Here is a 22,655-nt window from a genome sequence, read left to right as displayed (position 1 = left end):
ACCTTTTTTTTTTTTTTTAAATAATCTGCATGATAAAGCACTTGAGATTTGTACTTTTGGACATACAGTGACACCATACAGTTAGCATTGAAGAATCGCTCTTGTAGCCTGTGCCGATGTTCAGAACTTCTCCCTAATTTCTTTGCCACATTTGTATCTACTCACATTTATATTTTAGTTCATGGCCTTTTTGCTTTCTGGAACTTTTTTTGTGCTGAAGCTGATTTTTTAAAAGTAATATTCCATTTCAGTTCCTTTGACATCTTGTGATATTTCAGCTAATGGGTATTGAAAATCCTAGCCAATGTTTTTTTTGAAATCCAGCTGTAGCAATAATCAGTGATCAGTGCCAAATTTATTTTCTATAGGAACTGTTAAAGGATATAGAAATAGATCAAGAAAGGTAAACATAAAGTCTCTGCAAGTTTTTTTACCTAGGTGAAAAAATGCTCTTTGGAATATCACAGCTATTACCGGGATAAAAAGTAAAGCTTGGTCACTTAAAATCCTTCTTGTAGGAAAGGGGGGAAACTCTGGTTTTAAATAACCCATCTGGCCTTCAGAGGCTTTTCCCCAGGGAGCTGCACTAACTTCTGCCACATAGATCGTGCCCGATGATGGACATAGCCCATGGCAAAGAGGCCAGGGAAGGAAAGCAAATGGACTTCTGTGAAAATACACGAGGGAAAATAGCATCCTGCTCGCCGGGTAAGTGCTAGGAAACACTCTAAAACATGGGAAGTACAGACAGGCCCCAGCAGGTTCCAGCATTCTGATGTGGGCTGGGATTCTGGTTTTTAATGTGAGTCCTTGTTCTCTGTGAAGTTAGACCTTTGACCTACACGTCCCACCCCCCACCCCCACTTTTTTTTTTTTTTTTTTTAAGCATTTTGAAGTTAGAACTGGGCAGTGTTCTCCAGGTTAAATCACACACAGAGCTTTGATTTAATATTTTAAATGATGACATTTATCAGTATAAATTTTGTTCTACTTAATATACTAAAGGACTAGGGATTTGTTGATAAAGCTTCTGAGAGGTTGGCTTATTTTGAAAGTATAATTGCTTAGCACCTATAGAACTGGGTGGCCCACACAGGGTCTTCTGGCAAGACTGTTTCTTGTTTTTTACGGTTGATGAGACCATTACCTTTACTCTGTAGGAATCTCTGACAGGGACAAGAGGAAAGCAAAATCTTTGTGATATTTTCTCTGTGGGCAACATTCTACAATTTGCTTTTAAAATGACTTCCTAGCCTAGAAGAGAGCTAGAAGGAAGAAGTCTTTTAGAAATGAGATGGTTTGATTGCACACTTATTCATTCAGTGGGTCAGGTGCCTTTGTCTCTACTGTTTGTATGTCTGTGATGTTTACATAACCAAAAATTAAGACCACTTTTCATAATTGACCATTCACTTTCAACGTTACTGAATCAGAAAGTCTAAAAGGGGGATTTGGCGTGGTAGAGTGGAAAACAGTGACCTGAAATTGGAGAAGGTGGCCATCCACTGAGAGTCCGTGCCCAAGAGAGAGAGCAGCCTTCGCCCTGCTTCTTGGGAAGTGAGAAGGATGTCTGCCTCCGCTACCTTCCGAACCGATGTTGGAAATAACCAGAGACAATGGAGGTGGAAATACCAAAATACAAGTGGACTATAAAAAAGAATATTATTGCATTCCGAATATGAAATTTCTCCTATGCAAGCAAGACTCTTAATTTCCTTAGCATACCCACACTGTGCCGATACCTGAGCTCACCGTAGCCTCATAGGAGGCCCATACCTGTACAGAAAGGTCAGGGTTTTGTCAGGATGTCCATGTAGTGTGTACATGGATGTGATATTCTTGTACTGTCTCTGAGACCCAGTAAGACTTTATGAGCTGTTTAAAATCCACTATGCTGAACAGGTTAGAATCGTATTTGATTTGAAACTCTGGATTTCCTTTTTGGAGACCTAGAAATCTTTTACATCCTTCCAGAAGAGTCCTTATAAGTCCTGCATTTAATTTCCTTAATTTAAATTTAAAGTAGTCACTGTAATCTAGTGTTGAAAGATAAGTCTTAGGGGCGCCTGGGTGGCTCAGTCAGTTAAGCGTCCGACTTCAGCTCGGGGTCGTGATCCCACGGTTCATGAGTTTGAGCCCCGCATCAGGTTCTGTGCTGAGCCTGGAGCCTGCTTCAGATTCTTTGTCTCCCTCTCTCTCTCCTGCCTCCCCCGCTTGCTCGCTCTTGCGCTCGCTCGCTCTCTCTCCCTCTCTCTCAAAAATAAACACATGTTAAATAAAGCTTAAAAAAATTTTAAAGATGGGGCGCCTGGGTGGCTTAGTCGGTTAAGTGTCCGACTTTCGCTTAGGTCATGATCTCGCGGTTCGTGGGTTCGAGCCCCGCGTTGGGCTCTGTGCTGACTGCCAGCTCAGAGCCTGGAGCCTGTTTCAGTCTGTGACTCCCTCTCTCTCTGACCCTCTCCTGCTCACGCTCTCTCTCTCTCTCTCCTAGAAATAAATAAAACATTTAAAAAATAATTTTAAAGTCTTTATACATCATCTAGTTTACAGAAAAAAACAGTGGAATGTGTATTCTCTAGATAAAACCTGAGAAATAAGCTGAATTATTAATTTGATTGTTTTTCCTTCCCCTACTCTTTTTTCATCACTGAATAAGTGAGGAAGTTGAGGGACATTTTTTCTCTCGTGATGTCTGTTGGACTTAAAGCTGCTCTTCCAAACTCCCTATAATCCCACTACCACCAAAAAGAAAAAAAAAAAAAAAAAAGACTTATTAAATGGTGTCCATCTGTCCCTACACCTGATTCTTGAGGTCAGCTGTATTATAACTGGACCCTTTGGTCACCACCCTGGACTGAAATTCTGTAGCACCAGTTCTGTCTCTCACTTGAGCCTAGAGGAAACCCTTCAGAGGCATGAATCAGCCATGGTTTTTCCATCTCCATGTGAGGCAGCAGGAGAAACACAACATAGGAATCCGAGGAACGTAGGTCAGGCTGAAAACAAGACGAAGGAAGAGGCGACTTATGTGGCTTCAGTTAGTGAACTGGAATCCCCAGAAAAGGAAATCCATGCAGAAAGGAATAGTTGGGGAAAGCTTGCCGGAAAGCTAGGACTTGAGCCAGGTCTTGAAGGACGGGAGACGGGGACTGTTAGAGGAAAATATTAAATAAGAGTAGCAAGTATGAGTCTGTTGTGTTTCCAGGATCGCAGGCATCCCATCCTGAACTAACATGGTGGACTGTGGATGTGGGAGCTTGGGCTACGGTGTGGCCAGCAATATTCTCCCCTCAGCACATCGGTCCCAAACTCCATCTCTCTTCTCTAGGCCCAGTTACATAAACTTACCTTTGTGGCCACTTTCCCCCCAACCTCTCCAACTCTTTAACATTTCTTGTGTCCCAGTATGGTCCTATTGGAGCGTTCAACATTTAGATTTTTGGGTTTCTCAGTTAAAGAATGCCATTTCTTTTTCCAAATTGTTACTCTTTTCTTAAATGATCAAGAAACTTCTCTCACCTACCTTTAGTCCCTCACCCTCTTTGTCTAAGAAACTTTCACTCTCTGACCTTCTCTTTTGGGCAGTTTTTCCTCACTGCATGCCAGGAATGCACTACTTGCTTTTTCTGCACAGTTGTGTTTTCCTTCCCAAACTAACCAGGTGTTTCATTTCATTCACTTGAGCAGCTTTGCCTCCTAGAGGTATTCGGAAAGGAAAAAGTTTTCAGTGTTCTTTTCTTTTCCCCTCCCTGCCAAAAAAAAAAAAAAAAAGAAGTATTACTATGATTTTTTCCACAATAGTAAACTATTTAAATAGAGAAGATTTTCCTCCTAACGACTGAGTGAGAAGTTCCCCCACCGCCACCCTGCTCGGAGCATAAATCCTAAACTATACCAAGGATAATCGCAGGCATTGCTGGAGCGTCTCTTGACCCCCTCCCTGCCAACTTCCTTAATTAAGAAATAATGAGTTCTAAGTGGGAATTGCTTCTACTTTGGGGAATTTTTGTAATATTACATTACATAAAATATAAAGCAGTTTATTACAGAATCTTTCCGCTCTGCCCTCTACCTAGAGGTGACTTCTCATGGAAAGTCATTTGTGTCTAGGAAGGAGAAAATGTCTATATCATTTCGATAAAGGGATTCTGAATATTAAGCCTAATTCTATGACCTAAGATAAAAGTGAAGACTCCTAAATCAAACAGAAACTCTCAGCGGATTAATCCTAATGGACAAAGGAGGCCTGGTGTTTTTGTTTTTTTTTCTTGGTCATGGCTTGCCATCCCTCCACTCTGGTGCCCATGTTCAAGCCTGCTGTATGCAGCCTTCTACACAAATGTGCCTCTGCTTCCAGGCCTGCGCGGGGTAGGAAGTGGCTTTCACAGCTACACACCAAACCTTTCTTGGGAGCGCTGTGGTTGCTATGTTGCCTTTGTGGTGTTCTGAACTGGTGAAATTCATCTGGTGGTATTGGCACCAGATCTGCATCGGATCAGCTATCATTGTGGGACCCCATACTCCCTTTACGAGCTTTAGCACAGCTTAAGGACCCAAATGCCCCCAAACAGTCTCTGTGAAGCTTCCATTCTATAATTGCTTGATGAGCATGATTACTTTCTTAGTGAAAAAGAAAGGCCATACTGGTCACGTGTTTCTGAAGTAGTTGTTAAAACACCTACTGAATCGGAACAAAACATAGTGGTGCTGGAAGCCAGGCACTGTAAGGTGTTTGATAAACCTGTGGATTTTCAGGTAAAACCCTCCCTTTTCTACCTCAAACAGACAGCAATTCCATGTCTAATAAGGGGCCTAGATGTGTGCCTTTTAACAAGCATCTACCAACGATTGCATTCCGGTTAGTTAGCCGTACATTGAATATGTTGGTTAAGAAAAATTTTAAAGATCTTTCCCCCAACACCCCCATTCCAGCCCCGGTTACTTTGTACACGATACATATACTGTGGAGATTAGAAATTCTGACATTGGAGCCAGATGGCCTGGGACTGAGCCCCAGCTCCTCCGTGCCTGTTTATATCTTATGCAGTTTGTTCATCTGTAAAGTGGGACGTAAGAGTACTCATCTCATGGGGTGGTTGTGAGCGCCCAGTGAGCTGTGACATGCAGAATGCTGTTTTGGGGCCTGTCTCGGAGTTACCACTCAGTAAGTTGTAAGTGCTGTTATTTGTTGTTATCTTATTATCTTGTTATTTGTTTTTCTTAATCCAATAGAAAATTAGAGTGAATTTCAGAACTTCTTACAAAGCAATAGAGAGTAGGGAAGAGTCTGAGAGAGCATTGTGTAGACTCTAAAACCAGAGAGGGTTATTGTTGAATTTCACTTTTATCCCACAAAAGCTATATTATTTTAACCTAACCCTCTGTTTCCTTGTTTGCAAAATGAGAATATTAATTCTCCCTATAGCAAAGGTGTTGTAGGGTGTTGATAAAGCACGTAAAACATGAACACACTCCCAACACACAGTAAGTGCTCAGTGGACATTGCCTTCAGTGTTCCCGTATTTTGTGGTCTGGAGATATCTGTATGGGTTGACTATAAATATTTAATTAATTATGTAAGCTCTAAGTTTCTTTTTAGCCTATTTAATAGGGAAAGGATGAATGCCCTTAAATGTAATTGGTATTTGTTAATTTGTATTAATTTGCTAGTTACTAATCAGCTTAAAATACTGATTAGTAAGTCATGATTCTATAAACCTATAAATTTGTGTACATATTGTATACAATTTATATAAAACTATACATTACAGAGATAGAAAGAAAGACGTTCTAGTAACCTAGCCTTAGGAGGAAAGAGAAGAGGGGAATTCAGGGAAGATTTTTCTGAAGAAAAGCGTTTCTAGTCCATGTTGAGTTATGAAGTTGATTAGAAATTAGGATAGAGTGGAGAGGAAGTAAGAGGTGCAAAGAATAGCCTTAGGAGAACCACATGTTGCTTCGTTTGTGTCAGAATTAGGCTGGAATGTGTATCTGGGTGAGATGGGTTGAGGTTACTGTGAAGAAACCAAAGAAGTCTAAAAGATAAACTGGAGCCAGCCCAGGTTCTAATAAATAAGCTCTGCTAAGGAGTTTATGTTTTATCCTGAGGGCAGTAGGAAGCCACTAACAGTTACTTTTTTAAACAGGGAAGTGAGAAGATCAGATATGCTCGTTAGAGAAAGTATGCTACCTTTGTGGGAAAGGAACTGGATGGGGCCAGAAGATGGGCAGGAACCCAAATGAAGGAGGCTGGTGCAGAAACCCAGTGTTAGTGGCCTGCACTGAAAGTTAGCGGCTCTCTTTGCCTGAGTCCTCCATGAAGGCAGGTGGGGGGCGGCCCTAGAGAGCTGATTCTGGTGCATGAGCCTGATTCTCTAGTATGTCCACCTCTCCCTGAAGGAAGTCAGAGCCTTTTGGAAGTTGCATTAAGTCTCGCTGGCCACAGGAGTGCCGTGAAAGCCTGCTGCATTGTGCTAAATGGAATGGAATCTCAGCCTGCAGTCAGCCAGTAAATGAAAATAACTTATGTTGAATTCTTGCTAATGTACAGCCTTGGAAGTAGCATTAAGTCTGGAAAGTCACTTGGGTACCATTTCAAGTACTGAACTGTGATTTACTTGGTCATACCTCAGTGGCCAATATGTGCCAATATAGCTTCCATGGCCTTTTCTACTTTGTTCCAGGGAATAACTTACGGAATGAAAACATCCATTTTTAAAATATATTTTCTATATCTTATTCATTTTCTTGGTGGTCGGGGATTATTGAGGTCAGTGTTTATTGTTCAGAAATGTATAGTATAAATGAAAGTAACAAGTCATAACCCAAAGTAATGTTTCCTATTAAATGTATATAATAAAGTTAAAAAATAGTATTGGTATTCACACATCCAAAAGAAATTTAAATTTTATTTTACAAGGAATGTTTAAAACTCCCGTTGTACGTTTACTTTATATATAATATCAATATCAATTAATTGTTCACTGATAAATACCTAAAATGTGAGCCACATGCCATGTAGCCCAGTGCTTAAAAAAACAAAACTGATGTCATCTTGATAAGCCCTGTGAGGTCCCAAGTATCTCTTAGTCAGACTCTTATCCTCATGTAAGTATCACCGTGAGTCAACTATTCTGTTTAAAAGTTTGTGATTGTCACATTCTAATGAACATTAATATGGGAAGCTTATCTGAGACCCTGATTTTGGCAGTGGAGTATTAAGAGGGTGAGAGCTCTCTGCTTATCAATGACAGACGCTATGGGAACTTTGAACAATTGGTATTCCCAAAAAGCACAAATAAAGAAACCTCAAATATGAGGCTGTGTGATAACTATATGTGAAACTATCTTAGGCAATATTTTCCCTTAACAAAAATACCAAAGCCTTGGATCAGGTTTTCAAAGTTCAGAGATGTTTGATAAGTAAGTAGGAAGATAGTTTTAGATATGCAAAGAGATTGAGTCCTCTTCAGCTAGTTTGGGAAAGCAAAAAGAGAAAAGATACATACATACAGTGGAAATTTTAGAAATGTTTACTGAAGTAAACATTTGTGTGTTACGGTGGATTGTTCATTGTGTTTTCCGAAGCGTCACCTCATTTGATCTGTTGAAGAACCTTACAAAGTAGAGTTTTCACAGAGAAATTATATCTTGGAGTGGTTAGGTGACTTGCCAAAGTCCAAACAGCTTATAAGTGATAACTGGAAACCCTGTTTTCTTACTTTTAAAGTAGTGCTTAAATGTCGAGTAGCAAATAAATAATTTGCATATCTTACCTACCACATCATACCTGAAGTCATCTGTGAATATTTAGTTCACACTGAAGACTTTCTCCTGGAACCGCCAACACGTTTATTGCCTATACCATTCATTTGCCATAAAATTTTAATTGTTTTTTTAAAAAAAAAAGGTTTTTCTGTTTACAGAAGAAACACGGCTTCTGAGTAGAACATTTTAAAGTGTACGTTGGCTTCATGAATATTATGTGGCCAATGGTCGTTCCCTTCCATAGGCAACATTTCTGAGATGTTTTTGCTTTTTAAAAAATGCTTTATGATTTAAAAAAAAAAAAAACCTCAAGTGAACTTACCAAGACCTTTTTTGTTTTCATTTTTACTTCATCAAAATAATATGCAAATATTTTCCATGTAATTAAACACTATAATACCATTTCAGTGTCTTCATAGGGTTCTGTTTTCTGAATAACACCTATTAAGGACATAAGAATGCTTTCTAGGTTTTGTTAATAGAAACATCACTGAAAAACATCTTTGTTAACTATCTCTGTATAAATCCATGTATTTTTTATCTTAGAGTGAATGGCAATACAATTGCTGGTCGAAAGTTACTTCACCGTTGACCAAATAACCCAACCAGTAAGGCTGTGCTTATTTAAATTCCCATTCTGCAGCGTATGTATGAATGCCATTTTTTACACATTTGCCAATGCCCAATCTTTTCAAAACTCTTTGCTAATATCACCAAAAATAGTATGTGGTTGCTTTGAATAGCTGAACGATAAGATGGTAAATAAAACGAGGGAGGGAACCTAAGATTTGCTTTCATGTGTGTATCTTTCACAGTGACTACTGTTTATTGTTGAGCACACGTAGGCATTCAGCATATAGAATGTTCCCAAGAGAGCACAAGTAACACACAAAATGTTGATCATGTTCCTCTTTGATTCTTGTTTTATCAAATACTTCAAGAGTTGCCATTGTTCTTCTGTGATGTGAAATAATCTGCTTTTTCGGTGGGCCATTATAATGACAAGCTCAAGTCTGAAAGCACTTTAAGCTCTTGAAAGTAGCATTGTCATTTTTGAGCTTGCAAGAACTTTAAAAATCATTTAATCAGATCATTTTATATTATGTATATTTAGTGTAAAGCTATGAAAAAATCCTGGTGTGTTTTACAAATCGAAATGGAAAGTTCAGTGTCTAATGTTTTTGCACAAATGTATCATTTTGTCCATAGTTTATATGTTACATCCTCAGAAATTTAAACCTCTTTACTCTTTAATCCTTTGCAGTACAGTGAAACTAAAATTGTCAACTATTTTAAGAAAACAGTTTTTGCCATGGCAATGGATTCTGGTTTCAAAGATAAACCAAATGTATTTGCAATGGACTTCAACTCTGTTTTATCTAAATAAAGATTTCTTATGGACGCATTATTCTGCATAGTTCATTCACCCATATTTCTTTTCATTTTGTTTTTAGGTAGCAGTTTTACAACATCATCAGGATTATATACAGGAAATAATTCTCTCACAAATTCCTCTGGATTTAACAGTTCACAGCAGGTAATTTTAAAAGCCAGTTTAACTTTAGAAAAAAGATTTTAATGCAACAGATGAGTTTCTTATATAAAGAATCTGTTTATATTATACTGTGAGGGCTTACCTAAGCCTTTTAATACTTTTTTTCTTTTAAAAAATCTCTTTAGCAGTCTTACGTGGTGAGTGTTTGGTTTTCGGATTCACTTGACTTTACCTAGTAACGCCTCGTGGAATAGGAGAAATTGGAAGAGTGTATCTAACCTTACACACAGACTTGTTTGCGAGGCTGGACATTTGAGTCCATGTGTGCTTGTGTGTGCCTTTGTGAATTCAGAGAAGACCCAGACTCACAATACGGTTAACACTTTGAAAAGTAAGAAGTAAGGAGCAATATTGTGACAGATGATTCTCGTGTGGTTTGTTTGGTAGGACTACCCGTCTTATCCCAGCTTTGGCCAGGGTCAGTATGCACAGTATTATAACAGCTCACCGTATCCGGCACATTATATGACCAGCAGCAACAGCAGCCCAACCACGCCGTCCACAAATGCCACTTACCAGCTTCAAGAGCCACCATCTGGCATCACCAGCCAAGCAGTCACAGATCCTGCAGCAGGTAATTTCGGGCACTTTATTGGTCCTGCAGGCTGTGTTTAAATGCATTTTTCTATAGTCCCATATTCATGTAGTGGTTTCACAGTTTGGGCAAGTTTTGGCATGGCCTGGCTATACGTCCCACGTCAGGATTGTGACATTCACTTTATTTTTATTTGCTGAACATTTTTAGTATAAGTTACAGAGCTTCAAAAGCACATGAAATTGAGATTCATTTAGTTGTAAATATAGTCAGTTCTCAAGATATGTATATAACCTCTTAGATAATTGTAAATATTTAGATATAAATACTAACTATAATTATAAGTGTTTGTCCACATATAGAGTATGAAAATAAAGGATATTACTTCAAATTTAATGTTTATTAATAAATATTTAATGTTTTTCCAAAATTAAAAAACGTCAGAGTTAGTAATGGAAACCAGGGATTTCCCTGGCCCACCTTCTCCCCCCTTCATGGCCTACTTAATTTCATGCCTGGGCATAAGCATTTTTGTACTTCTGCACCACCCTTGATAGGCCCTTCCAAATGAAAATCTCTCCACCTCTGGAAATTTTCCTACTATGTCTTTGATACTTCTTTCCCTCCATTAGATTTTTCTAGAACTCTTAATATTGTATATTTAATTTCCTGTATTGGTCTTTACCTATATTTCTTGTATTTTCCAACTTTGTCTTATTAAAAACGTATAGTGTTGGGGTTCCTGGGTGGCTCAGCTTCTGACTCTTAGTTTTGGCTCAGGTCATCATCTCACGGCTCCTGAGTTTGAGCCCCATGTTGGGCTCTGTACTGACATCTGTGGAGCCTGCTTGAGATTCTCTCTCTCCCCCTCTCTCTGTCCCTCCCCTGCTCCTCCCCTGCTTACTCTCGTTCTCTCTCTCTTTTTCTCAAATAATTAAAACCTTCTTTTAAAATAATAAGGTTTTATTATTTTTTACTAATATTTTAAATGTTTTTAATACTATTTTAAATGTTTATTATTCGTAATAATATTTTAAAATTTTAAAAAAGAAAGTCCTGTCTCCTGGGGCACCTGAGTGGCTCAGTCAGTTAAGTGTCTGACTTTTGGTTTCAGTTCAGGTCATGATCTCACAGTTTGTGAGTTCAAGCCCCACATCTGGTTCTATGCTGGCAGGAGGAGAGCCTGCTTGGGATTCTCTCTCCCAGTCTCTCTCTTCTCCTCCCCCACTTGCACTCCTCTCTCTCTTTCAAAATAAATAAGTTGGGGCACCTGGGTGGCTTACTCGGTTAAGCGTCCGACTTTCGCTTAGGTCATGATCTCGCGGTTCGTGGGTTCGAGCCCCGCATTGGGCTCTGTGCTGACTGCCAGCTCAGAGCCTGGAGCCTGCTTCAGAGTCTGTATCTCCCTCTCTCTCTGACCCTCCCCTGCTCACGCTGTCTCTCTCTCTCTCTCTCTCTCCTAGATATAAATAAAAAACATTTAAAAAAAAAATAAGTCAACAGTTTTTTTAAATGCAGTCTCTCTTTTCATGGATTATGAGGTGTTGTTATCCTCAAACAGTCACAGACTCTTCTCCCTTTTGCCTTTGATGCTTAGAGCCAAAGCCCACTCTTTGCTGCAAGCCTGGTTAAAATGGCCTCACACTGAAAACCCCTTCTATGCCATTGTGATCACAGTGTGTTAATTCTGGTTAGTTATCCTACGGGATGAAAAAAAAGTTATGGAACAGGTGCTAATTTCAACCTTAACTATAGGTTTATCTTCCAAATATTAGCAAACATCCTCCCACAAAAGCAAACAAGAACAGCAAAAACAAAACTTCAGGTTTTTAGTGTCCCACCTTTTTTCTTAAATGTAAGCGCTATTTTGTTCTTGATTAGGAAGTTACAGCATTCCTAAACTTGTACTCTCACTAGCTATGAATACTATTTCTGTTGCACAGCTCAACTCCAAAATATTTTTTATCTTTGCTTATCATATTCCACTTACCTTCATTTTTGAAAAACTAGCTGATATATTCCTCACTCAGTTCACATGTGTACAGTATTCACAGAACCTAGTGTGCAGGTCTTTTCACTAGATGTAACACCTATACCATCACCCTCAAAATAAACTTTGTTACGGAAGGTATGGGACTTACGGTGGAAGCTGTTGTAGAATTTTCCTCTGTTCTTCTGTTAATTTCATGTAGGCATCATGAGGAAAAATAATGGCTTGTCCCAATTTTAGAAAGATCTCATGTTTTCATATGAACCATCTGGGTCCTGAAAACTTCGTGAGGACTAAAAAGAGCTTTGAAATATGATAGCTATGTGAACAAGTAGAGAACGCTTTAGCATCATTAGAAGAATAGAATGAGAAGACAGAGTGATCTTAATTAATTCATAATATTTCGACTGTGAAGAGTACAGTGTAAAACAAAATAGTGAATACTTAACCATGTTTTTAAATTACGGGTGATGGGCACTTGCTAAAAAATACCAATTTAATCATACGGAAAAGTTGGTCTCTGAACCGTGCTATTATTTTCAGTGAATTTTGTTGATAAATGGGATGCCATGTGAAAGAGTGGGGATATCATATAGGAAACAATGGAAAATTAAAGCATCTTTAAAGCATTGATAGGATTTTAAGATTAAATGATCTATTTTAGATGGTAAATTGAATGTTTAGTGTTTCAGGTGCTCATTTCAATATTCAGTATTTATAGCTACAGAATAGGAATCAGTTGCACTGGGAGGAAAATAATATTTTTCTGATTTCTTATATTCACCACTTCCCACTAAAATAAATGTGTCTAGGTCAGCCTTTCTTGTGTAGTTAGAAGTGGAAAGTTCAGTGAGTTTCCACATTAAAAAGAAACGTAATTGCTTGACAAATTTAAGAAAGATTTTGTCTGGTTTTGGAGGCTTGGGTTTGTTTGTTGGTTTACATTTGCAGTATGATTGTGGACTCAACCTAAGTTTTTTGGTGTTAATTTTCCTTTCTTATTAGTCTTATATAAGATTATAGTCTTGGCTGTGATGAAGTGGAAGTTTTGAATGATAAAGCACATAAATTCATTAAAGAATTGGAAGGAATAATTCTTTATATATAACCTAATGTTTTTGTTTTGCGATAGAATTTAAAAATAGTGTCTGTTTTGTTAAAATAGTTTCAGGGTTTTTTCTTTTAATTTTAGTGGTCTTTTAGGATAAAATCAGTGTTTTCTATATTGGACTCTAAGTTAGACTCTAGTTATCATCTGATCTAATATAGGGCAAAGTTTCTGCCTTTCAGTTTCCCCGGAATTCTAGAGTACAGAATGGATACATAGTATATGCACTCTCCTCCCATACTTTGTAATATCTGTCCTTGTATTCATGGAATTGTGATGTCATAATAACATAAAGAGGATAATCTTGCAAGGATTTTTCAGACCAAACATGTAAGGGCTCATTATTTGGTATTATGCATCTTTAAAATTATTTTTGTTTGTTTGTTTATTTGAGAGCGAGAATGAGAGCGAGAGAGAGAGAGAGAGCTGGAGAGGGGCAGAAAGAGTGGGTGGCAGAAATCCCAAGTAGGCTCTGAGCTGTCAGTGCAGAGCCCAACACAGAGCTCAGAAACCATGAGATCATGACCTGAGCCACAACTAAGAGCTGGGTGCTTACCCACCAGAGCCACCAAGGTGTTCTGGTATTTTGTATTTTTAAAGTTATAAAGAATAGCCATCTTTTAAATTCATGGTATTTTTGGGGTATTACCTATACACACGTCACCCCTCATGAATCTTAAGTTCAAAAATTATTTTAATGTGTTCATAATTAAATATTGAAAGCTATATTATCCTTTGGATAGATCTATATAATACATTAAAAAACATAACTTGAACATGAAAGTTTTATCTCAAAATTATAATTCATTTAAAAACTAAAAGCAGTGCCTTTGTATTCATTTTTTTTATCGAGATATAATTGCTGTTTAACATTATGTTAGTTTCAGGTACACAGAATGCTAGCTCTTTGTATGAATTGTGAAATGGTCACCAGAGTGAGGTCTAGTTAATGTCCACCCGCATACATAGCTGCAGTTGTATTCTCTTGTAATGAGAACTTTTAAGGTTTGCTTTTAGCAATTTTTAAATCCTTTGCATTCATTTTTAAAAATGAGTTTGTTAGTCATGTTTTGATTGACTTAATAAACTAAAGTTACATCATCTAGAAATATAGACGTATTCATCTACCTTGGGAAATACAGTGAGGTTTATCTGGTCATTTAGAAACGATGTAATTATTGGTCTCAGGAGAATCATACCTACCCTTCAACTAGCAATGCTAGCCTCCCCCTTCCCAGTTGAAAGCCATCCTGATTGCGTCTAATTTGGGCAATTATAGATAAAGTCACCGTAAATATTTGTGCTCGGGGTTTTTGTACAGACATAAGTTTTCAATTCACTTGGGTAAATGCCTAGCAGTGTGACCACTGAATTGTAAGAGTATGTTTAGTTTTGTAAGGAACTGCCAAATTGTCTTCCAAAGTGCTGTATCATTTTGTGATCCAGTAAGCAATGAACGAGAGTCCTGTTTCTCCACATCCTCATCAGCATTTGGTGGTGTCGATATTTCAGATTTTGGTCATTTGAATAGGTATGAAGCAGTGTCTAATTATGTGAGTATCTTTTCATAGCCTTGTTTGCTCTGTATATCTTCTTTGGTAAGGTGCCTGTTCAGATCTTTTGCCCATATTTTAATCAGGTTGTTTTCTTCTTATTGAGTTTTAAGAGTTCTTATATATTTTGCATAGAAGTCCTTTATCAGATACGTTTTGCAAATACTTTCTCCCAGTTTATGGCTTGTCTTTTTCGTCTCTTAACAGTGTCCTTCAAAGATACTTTGAAAGTTGTCTTTTAATTTGAATGAGGTCCATCTTAGCCGTTTTTCTCTTTCATGGAACATGCTTTCAGTTTTGTATTTAAAAACTCATTGCCAAACCCAAGGTCACTTAGGTTTTCTCCAATGTAACGATCTAGAAGTTTCACAGTTTTGCTGTTTACATTTAGCTCTCTGATCCATTTTGAGCTAATTTTCGTCGTAAGTGTAAGTCAGTATCTAGATTCCTTTTTGTTGTTGTTGTTTTTGTTTTGTCTTGCATGTGGATACCCAGTTGTTGTACTGTTTGTTGAAAAACCTATCTTTTGCTACATTGAATTATCTCGACTGCTTTGTCAAAGATCGGTTGACTGTATTTGTGTGGGTTGATTTCTGGGCTGTCTATACTGTTTTATTGATCTGTTTGTCTACTCTTTTCCCAATGCCACATTGTCTTGATTATTATAACTTTGTACAATAAGCTTTTAAGCTGGCTAGTGTCGGGGTGCCTAGGTGGCTCAAGTCAGTTGAACGTCTGACTTGAGCTCAGGTCATGATTTCACAGTCTGTGAGTCTGAGCCCAGCGTTGGGCTCTGGGCTGACAGCTCAGAGCCTGGAGCCTGATTCAGATTCTGTGTCTTCCTCTCTCCCTGCCCCTCCCCTGCTCATGCTCTGTCTCTCTGTCTCTCAAAAATAAACATTAAAAAAAAATAAGTTGGGTAGTGTCACTCCTCTGTGTTCTTCTATACTGTGTTGGCTGTTCTGGGTCTTTTGCCTTCCACATAAACTTTACAGTCAGCCTGTCAGTATCCACCAAGTAACTCCATCAGATTTTGTTTAGAATTGCGTTGAATCTATAGATCAAGGTGGAAAGAACTGGAAATATTGAATCTTGATAATATTGAATCTTCCTGCCCATGTACATAAAATATCTCTCCATTAATTTATTTTTTTAAGTTTTTTTCAGCAGCTATGTAGTTTTCTTCATATAGCCCTTTTACGTATTTTTTACATTTATATAGTTTTTAAGTACTAATTAAATCATGTTTTACTTTTAATTCAAATTCCAATTGCTCATTGCTGGTATCTAGGAGAGAGATTCATGTTTGTATATTTTCCTTGGTTCCTAAAACCTCGCTATAATCATTTATTAGTTCTAGTTGTTCTGTCGATTCTTTGGTATATTTTATGCAATTATGTCATTTGTGAACAAAGGCAGATTTACGTCTTTCTTCCTCCTCTGAGTATCCTTTGCTTCCTTTTCTTATCTTATTGCATTAGCCAGCATTTCTAGCACAGTGTTGACCAGGCGTGATGATCTTTTCCCCTGATCTCAGGGAGAAAGACTTCTGGTTTCTCACCATTAAGTGTGGAATTACCTACATGTTCTTTGTAGATTTTTTTTTTTTTTTTTTTTTTTATCAACTTGAGGAAGCTTCCCCCGTCCCTAGTTTGCTGAGAGTCTGTATCATGAATGGGTGTTGGATCGTGTCCAATGCTTTTTTCTGCATCTGTTGATATGATCATATGATTTGTCTTCCTTAGCCTGTTGATGGGATGAATTACATTAATTGATTTTCAAATGTTGAACCAGATTTTCCTACCTGGAGTAAGTCCCCACTTGGTCATGGTGTATAAATCTTTTTATACATTGTTGGATTCAGTTTTGCTAATACTTGAAGGATCTTTGCATTTATGTTCATGAGATATATTTGTCTCTGGTTTTCATTTCTCATAATGTCTTTGTCTGGTTTTGGTGTTAGGATAATAGTGACCTCATAGACTAGGAACTGTCTTCTCTGCTACTATTTTCTGGAACAGATTGTAAAGAATCAGCACCATTTATTTCCTGAACATTTTTTAGAATTCACCAGTGAATTAACCTAGGCCTCATGCTTTCTGTTTTGGAAGGTTAACTATGGATTCAATTTCTTTAATAGATATAAACCTGTTCAGATTATCATTTCCTTCTTGTGTGAGTTTTCATAGATTGTTTTTCAAGGAATGGTTCATATCATCTAGGTTATATAATTGGTGGGCATAGAGTTATTCATAATATTCCTTTATTATTTGTGTAATGCCCATGGGATTGTTAATGGTGGCCTTTTTCATTTCTAATATTAATGATTTGTGTCTCCTCTTTTTTTTTGCTTTGGTTGGCCTAGAGATCAATTTTATTGATCTTTTCAAAGAACCAACTTTCTGTTTCATTGACTTTTCTTTATTTTCCTGTTTTTAATTTCATTGACTTCTCTGACTTTTTAGTATTTCTTCTGCTTTCTTTTGATTTAACTTGGTCTTATTTTCCTACTTTCCTAAGGGTTAAAACTTAGATTATTGATTTTAAATATTCTCTTCTAATATATTCAGTAAATGTTGTAAAGTTCCCTGTGTTACTTCTGTTGCATTCCACAAAATTTAATGTTTTATTTATTTTTTTAGTTTAAAATATTTTTAAGTTTCCTAAAATTTCATTCATTTTGAGAGAGAGAGTGCATGCGAGCGGAGAAGGAGCAGAGAGAGAGAGAGTTCCAAGCAGGCTTCATGCCCAGTGCGGAGCCTCATGCAGGGCTCAGCGTCATGACATGAAATCATGACCTGAGCCAAAATCAGGACTCAGACATTCAACCAACTGAGCCACCCAGGTGCCCCAAAACCTCCCTTTTATACAGGTATATATTTAAAAACATTTTGAGAAAAATATTAGAGATTCGATGATGTACAGTATGTATCATTTGTAACAGTCCAGTTACTCACATCTTCCAAATTCAATGGCTTTCTGTTGTTAGAGGAGGTGTTTGATATCTGCAGATTACTTCATGGTAAATCCAGATTCCACTATTTATAAGAGAAAATTTTTTAAAAAGTTTTTTATGTCTTCATTTTTTGAGAGAGAGACAGAGTGTGAGCGGGGGAGGGGCAGAGAGAGAGGAAGACACGGAATCCAAAGCAGGCTCCAGGCTCTGAACCGTCAGGACAGAGCCCTTCACGGGGCTGGAACCCACGAACTGCGAGATCATGTCCTGAGCCGAAGTTAGTCACTCAGCCACCTGAGCCACCCAGACGCCACTATAAGAGAAAATTTTGATTGGAGTCAACTCTTTTCTTTTTCTTTTTGAAATATAAGACTGTCAGACAATATGTCACAGTTAAATCCATGGTTACTTTAAATTTTAAATGGTGGATTTTATTTTAAATTTCTTTTTAAAAAGAATTCTTTACAAAGTCAGTGGTTTTCTGTAGTCTCAAAAACCTATAGAGATAAGGGAAAAAAAGAAAAGGGCATTTTCGGATGTTTTCCCTTTGTGATGATATCCAGACTTACATATTATCATCCCTTTAGCCACTGACATCAGAAGAATATGTTATTTTCTCATTAAACATGAAAATTTTAAGGCATATTATTACCAACATAACCAAATTCATTTCTCCAACTAAGTGATAGAAAGGATTTAACTACCACTTGAGAGGGAGTGTCATGAAGGAATTTTTTTTAAATGACTTTCTTAGAAGAGTACTTAAGCCATTTTTAAAAAAATATTTTTCTTTATCATATGACTCCTATGTATAATCAAAATATGAAATCATTTGTAATTCAGTTACTGTGCTGTACTTAAATGATGTGTCTTGATCACATATTTTTGTCCAAAATCTCTTAGACCATCTCATAGTAATTATGACAGCTATCATAATAATAACACATCATAAAATGTAGTCATTTTTAGAGCTTTACATGTAATGTTATAACCTACCCGTAGTTACCATCTGACCCATTTTACACATGAGGAAAATGAGGCACAAAGTTCTTAAATGCTCGATAAATATGAAGTATTATTAAGTTGATCAAGAATTCTGAAGCCGAATTCTTGTGAAAGGACTAGTCACCCTATAACATTGTGTTTTTGAAGTAATGCAAACCAATCAGAGAAAGCAAAAAGAGTAAATGGTAAATAAAACATTTTAGATTAATGTGAAATAAAACTAGTTATTTGTTCATTAGGAATGAGTTTTAGTATGGATGCTATAGAAAGGTCAGTTTTTCAAAGGGTTTCTTCATTTGAATTCTTACCAAAAAGGTAGACATTGCCATTTACCTTTTCATGCTCTGACTACATGCAGACGATTTACTGGTTAAGGTGATGTGCGGGAATCTGGCCAATATTAAATTTCAAGTGACAGAGGAAAATCAGTATAAGAGGGAATTCAATATGCATGGGAAACCATTTGTTCCCTGTGCTGCTTTGATCCTTGCCAAGGCACAGGAAAGTAGAGCAAAGCGCCTGAAAACCGGGAACATTCTTGTGCAAAGCAGCAGAGGAACCCTGAGCTCTCCCAGGAATTCAGTGTGACAGGATGGAAAACTAAACTGCCGGCCCCTCTTCCTTCTAAATGCAGGAAATTTGGGCCACGTCTATACTACCTAACGTGCCTACATCTGTTCCCTGCGGAAATGATCCTGACATTTGCAACAGCATGCATCTTGACTGCTAACGTTTTGCCGAGCGAGCAATTTTGAGAATCTTTAGGCCGTAGCTCATTTTTACTGATTCCTCGTGGACTTTGGAGAAGTTTGCAGTTTGTTCAGCTCAAAAATAAACTATGTTTGTGAACCAGTTTTAACTAACATGTTGGAAACATTTGTCGGCAAAACAAATATTTGTGTCGAAAATAGCCAGGCCATTAAGATGTGAGAAAACAAAACAGATGTTTGTTTGGGGTTGTTGGGTTTGTTTGTCTTGATGGCATTGGTTTTCTTTCTTTCTTTTTTTTTTTCTTCCCCCACCCCAGAGGACATACAGTGTTAACCTTAATGAGATTATAAAATTCTTGAAAATAAAGTTCACTTTTTGCTTTATAGTGTCAGGAATGTCTTAAAAATTAGTTGCCTTAGTTTTGAATTTTGGACTGTGTTTCCAAGAAGTAAAAAATTCAGTGTTTTAGAATTTTCCCGTTTTGTGCCACATTATGGGTTTGACTAATTTTTTCAGCTCGTTGTCTGGAAGTCAGGATGCTGTGAAGAGTCCATTTTAATATACGTGGATTCAAATATGCAGTTCTTTCTTACATTTATACTTAACATATGATTTGTACATAAATACTCAAAATAAGAAAGCATATATTATTGAACTATTTAAATTGGTTTACTATCCCTCCCAAACATTTATTACTTCATCCTCTTCTGTAGCTAATTGATTCATTGTTTCTGTAAAACATTAAGCGTCCTATGGGACCAACACAAATCAATGTGATTAGTTTCCTTAAATTAGAGGATGTAAGTATTTACTGATACAATATTTAATTGGAGATGGCTGAGAAAAAAACATACAAAGTTATCTATGTTTACCATCCCCCCACCTCACTTAATTTGGATTGAAAAGTTTGGTGGTTCCGTTTTGGATTAACTTCTATTTATTTTCAGGGAGGGTGTATAATTTTATTTTATTTATGTATTTTTGTTGAAATACAATCCACAGTGTTACATGAGTTTCAGGTGTACAGCATTGTAAATTGACAAGTTTATACGTTACGCTAAGCTCCCCACAAGTGTAGCCACCATCTGTCACCATATACCACTGTCACAATACTACTGACTGCATTCCCTGTACTGTGTCTTTCATCCCCATGATTTATTTGGCTTAATTTTAAATAAAAGTAGGATTGATAGATTAATGGCTGCCAATTTTAGTCCTAGTTCAATAGCTAAATAAGCTTGATGAATTTTTTAAATTTACTGAATAAGAACATATGAGCATGGGAAAAAAACTATGTAAAAGTATAGAAGGGTTTACAGAGAAGAATAAAGTCCCCTTAATCTTCTGTAGTCAATTTCTTTCAGCTGAGTTTTTGTGTATCTTTCCAGGGCTACATGTTGTTTATGTAAACATATTCAAAGCACTTGCCCCTGGACACTTTTTCCCCCCACCTTCAAGGATGTATGCTTTCTATCATTTTTTTCCTTAAAGATAATAGAATACTATACATACCATTGTATACCCTACGTTTTTCACTAAATATATGTAGAGAGAAAAATTTAATAGGTGTTTTTGATGTGGATTTTATATGCAGGTATGATAGCTGAGTTGTTTGAGCACTCACTATGTGCCAGGCACTATTCTAAGCACTGGTCACGCATGAGCTTAGTTCATTCCCACTCAGCTGCATGAGATCGGCAATGTCGTCGTTATCCCCATTTTACAGATAGAGAAGCTAAAGAGAGGTCAGTGACAACATGAGGATTTAACTCCAGAAGTTTGACTGCAAACATGAATTCTTAATTAGGCAAGCATGCTGCTTCTAGTAAGCACTGTGTCTGATGTTTTAAACAAACAAAATAATGTAAACAAAGAGAGGCAGTAGCGATTCGGTGTTCAGTTTCTCAAGTTATTCAAAGAGCTCAACAAAGGCATATATTAGCAGGTATTCAGCTAAATATACATTAAATATTTGAACTCTATTTGCTCATAAAATAGCATAGGTCTAAAATTATAGGGAAGTAGTATTTAGTATATTTAAGGTTATCTTATAATTGTAATTCGGTATTCCTAGAATTATAGGATCAATCCAAGATCAATATCTTGGATAATCCAACAGCCAGTTGGACCCTTTCCCACTTTCGTGCATTTGCTCTGTCCCCATTCCCTCCTTATCTAATTCCCTGTCATGGATTGCTTAGGGAACAGTTTTTCACAACCTCTCTCCCAGCCCCTACCCTTCTCTAAGGACCTGGTTTTCTACATCGCCAACTTCTTTTTTTTTTTTTTTTTCCTTTCTTTTTTCTTTACTTCTCCATTCATATATCATGGTTGATGAGTACTAACAGTAGGGTGATGATATTCTTGTATCAAGGAAAACAGAAGCCATCCATTTTAAAGCGTAAGTAGGTGTCTGAATCTAGAAAATATTGATACTTTCAAGTATCTCTTCATAAAATGAAAAGTGTGTTTTCAGTACCACTGGTTGTAACAAATTTTACTGTTGTTCACCTTTATGTAACCGCTGCCATTTGAGTATAGTTTTCTAATATTTTACATTGTATATATGCAGTATTCACCTGGATTATTGATTGATTTGATAATCATGGATTGGTTTAGAAGTCATGTCCACCGTTGTTTCTATGGAAAATAGCTTCTGAGTTTCAAGCAACTGATTTAAAAATATGTACAATATAGCTGATTTGTAAATTGACGACTTTCGTATCTACAAATCATTTGTGCAATTTAGCATCAAGCAGTTGGGCAATAGGAATTTGAAAGTTAGAAGGGAACTTCAAGGTTCTTTTGCTGAAGACCTTCACTTTACTGATGATGAATAAGGAATCCCGAAATCTTACCTCTTTCCAAAGCAGCATGGTCCATCATTGCTGGCATCTCTTGATGGTAGCCTTGGGGGAAAGCATGTTGTAGTATGGCCTTTCCCACACTGCTCTAGGCCTCATTGCTGTCTGATAAAGATGGGGACAGAGATCCTTTAATGAATTCCAAAGCAGGAGAAGTTAGGGGGACATATTGTTAGCTTTAAAGTGAGCAGGGTGCCTGTACCTTAGGTCTTTTCTGATCCTTTGGTACAGTAATAGTCAGTGAAAATTAAATCTAGTATATAGTGCTTCTCAGTCATACTTGGTTGGAAACCACCCACCCCTGCAGGAGACGTCTATGAACTTGGGCACCACACTCCCTTAGAATGTAATTTAAAAAAGGAGTGGTCGCTAAGGATTTGGAGTTGGTTTGAACTCCGAGGTTTGAATCCTGGTTCTGTTATGGACTCTGGGCTGGTCACTTAATGCTTCAGTGTATCCGTTGTCTATGAAATGAGGATAATACCGCTCATGTCTATGGGATGAATATGAGAATGACATTATGTAAGTAGGCAGCAAAGTGACTGACACCTCCTAGGCCCTCAACTGTTTACTTTTTCCATATGTGCACTTAGCAGATATTTATAAATACT

The 22,655-nt window shown here is 37.3% G+C and overlaps 1 protein-coding gene across 8 annotated transcripts in view; it reads left to right on the top strand.

Annotated features, from left to right (window-relative positions):
- The window catches only part of EYA1 (EYA transcriptional coactivator and phosphatase 1), a 171,504-nt gene that overhangs the window by 47,065 nt on the left and 101,784 nt on the right, over positions 1-22,655 (top strand). For 5 of the 8 annotated variants that reach the window (XM_039238394.1, XM_039238393.1, XM_039238391.1 and 2 more), the window contains exons 6-7: positions 9,222-9,304; positions 9,710-9,896. In XM_039238394.1, coding sequence (XP_039094325.1) covers positions 9,222-9,304; positions 9,710-9,896 — 270 coding nt within the window. Of the gene's footprint in view, positions 1-9,221; positions 9,305-9,709; positions 9,907-22,655 lie in introns of all 8 variants that reach the window. The other 3 variants (XM_039238392.1, XM_039238390.1, XM_039238389.1) reach the window with 2 other exon arrangements.

This window comes from Hyaena hyaena, unplaced genomic scaffold, assembly GCF_003009895.1.
Source record: "Hyaena hyaena isolate Hyena2069 unplaced genomic scaffold, ASM300989v1 scaffold_139, whole genome shotgun sequence".
Classification (NCBI taxonomy): Eukaryota; Metazoa; Chordata; class Mammalia; order Carnivora; family Hyaenidae; genus Hyaena; species Hyaena hyaena.
Note: the sequence above shows the minus strand (reverse complement) of the source record. Positions and strands in the feature narration are given on the sequence as shown.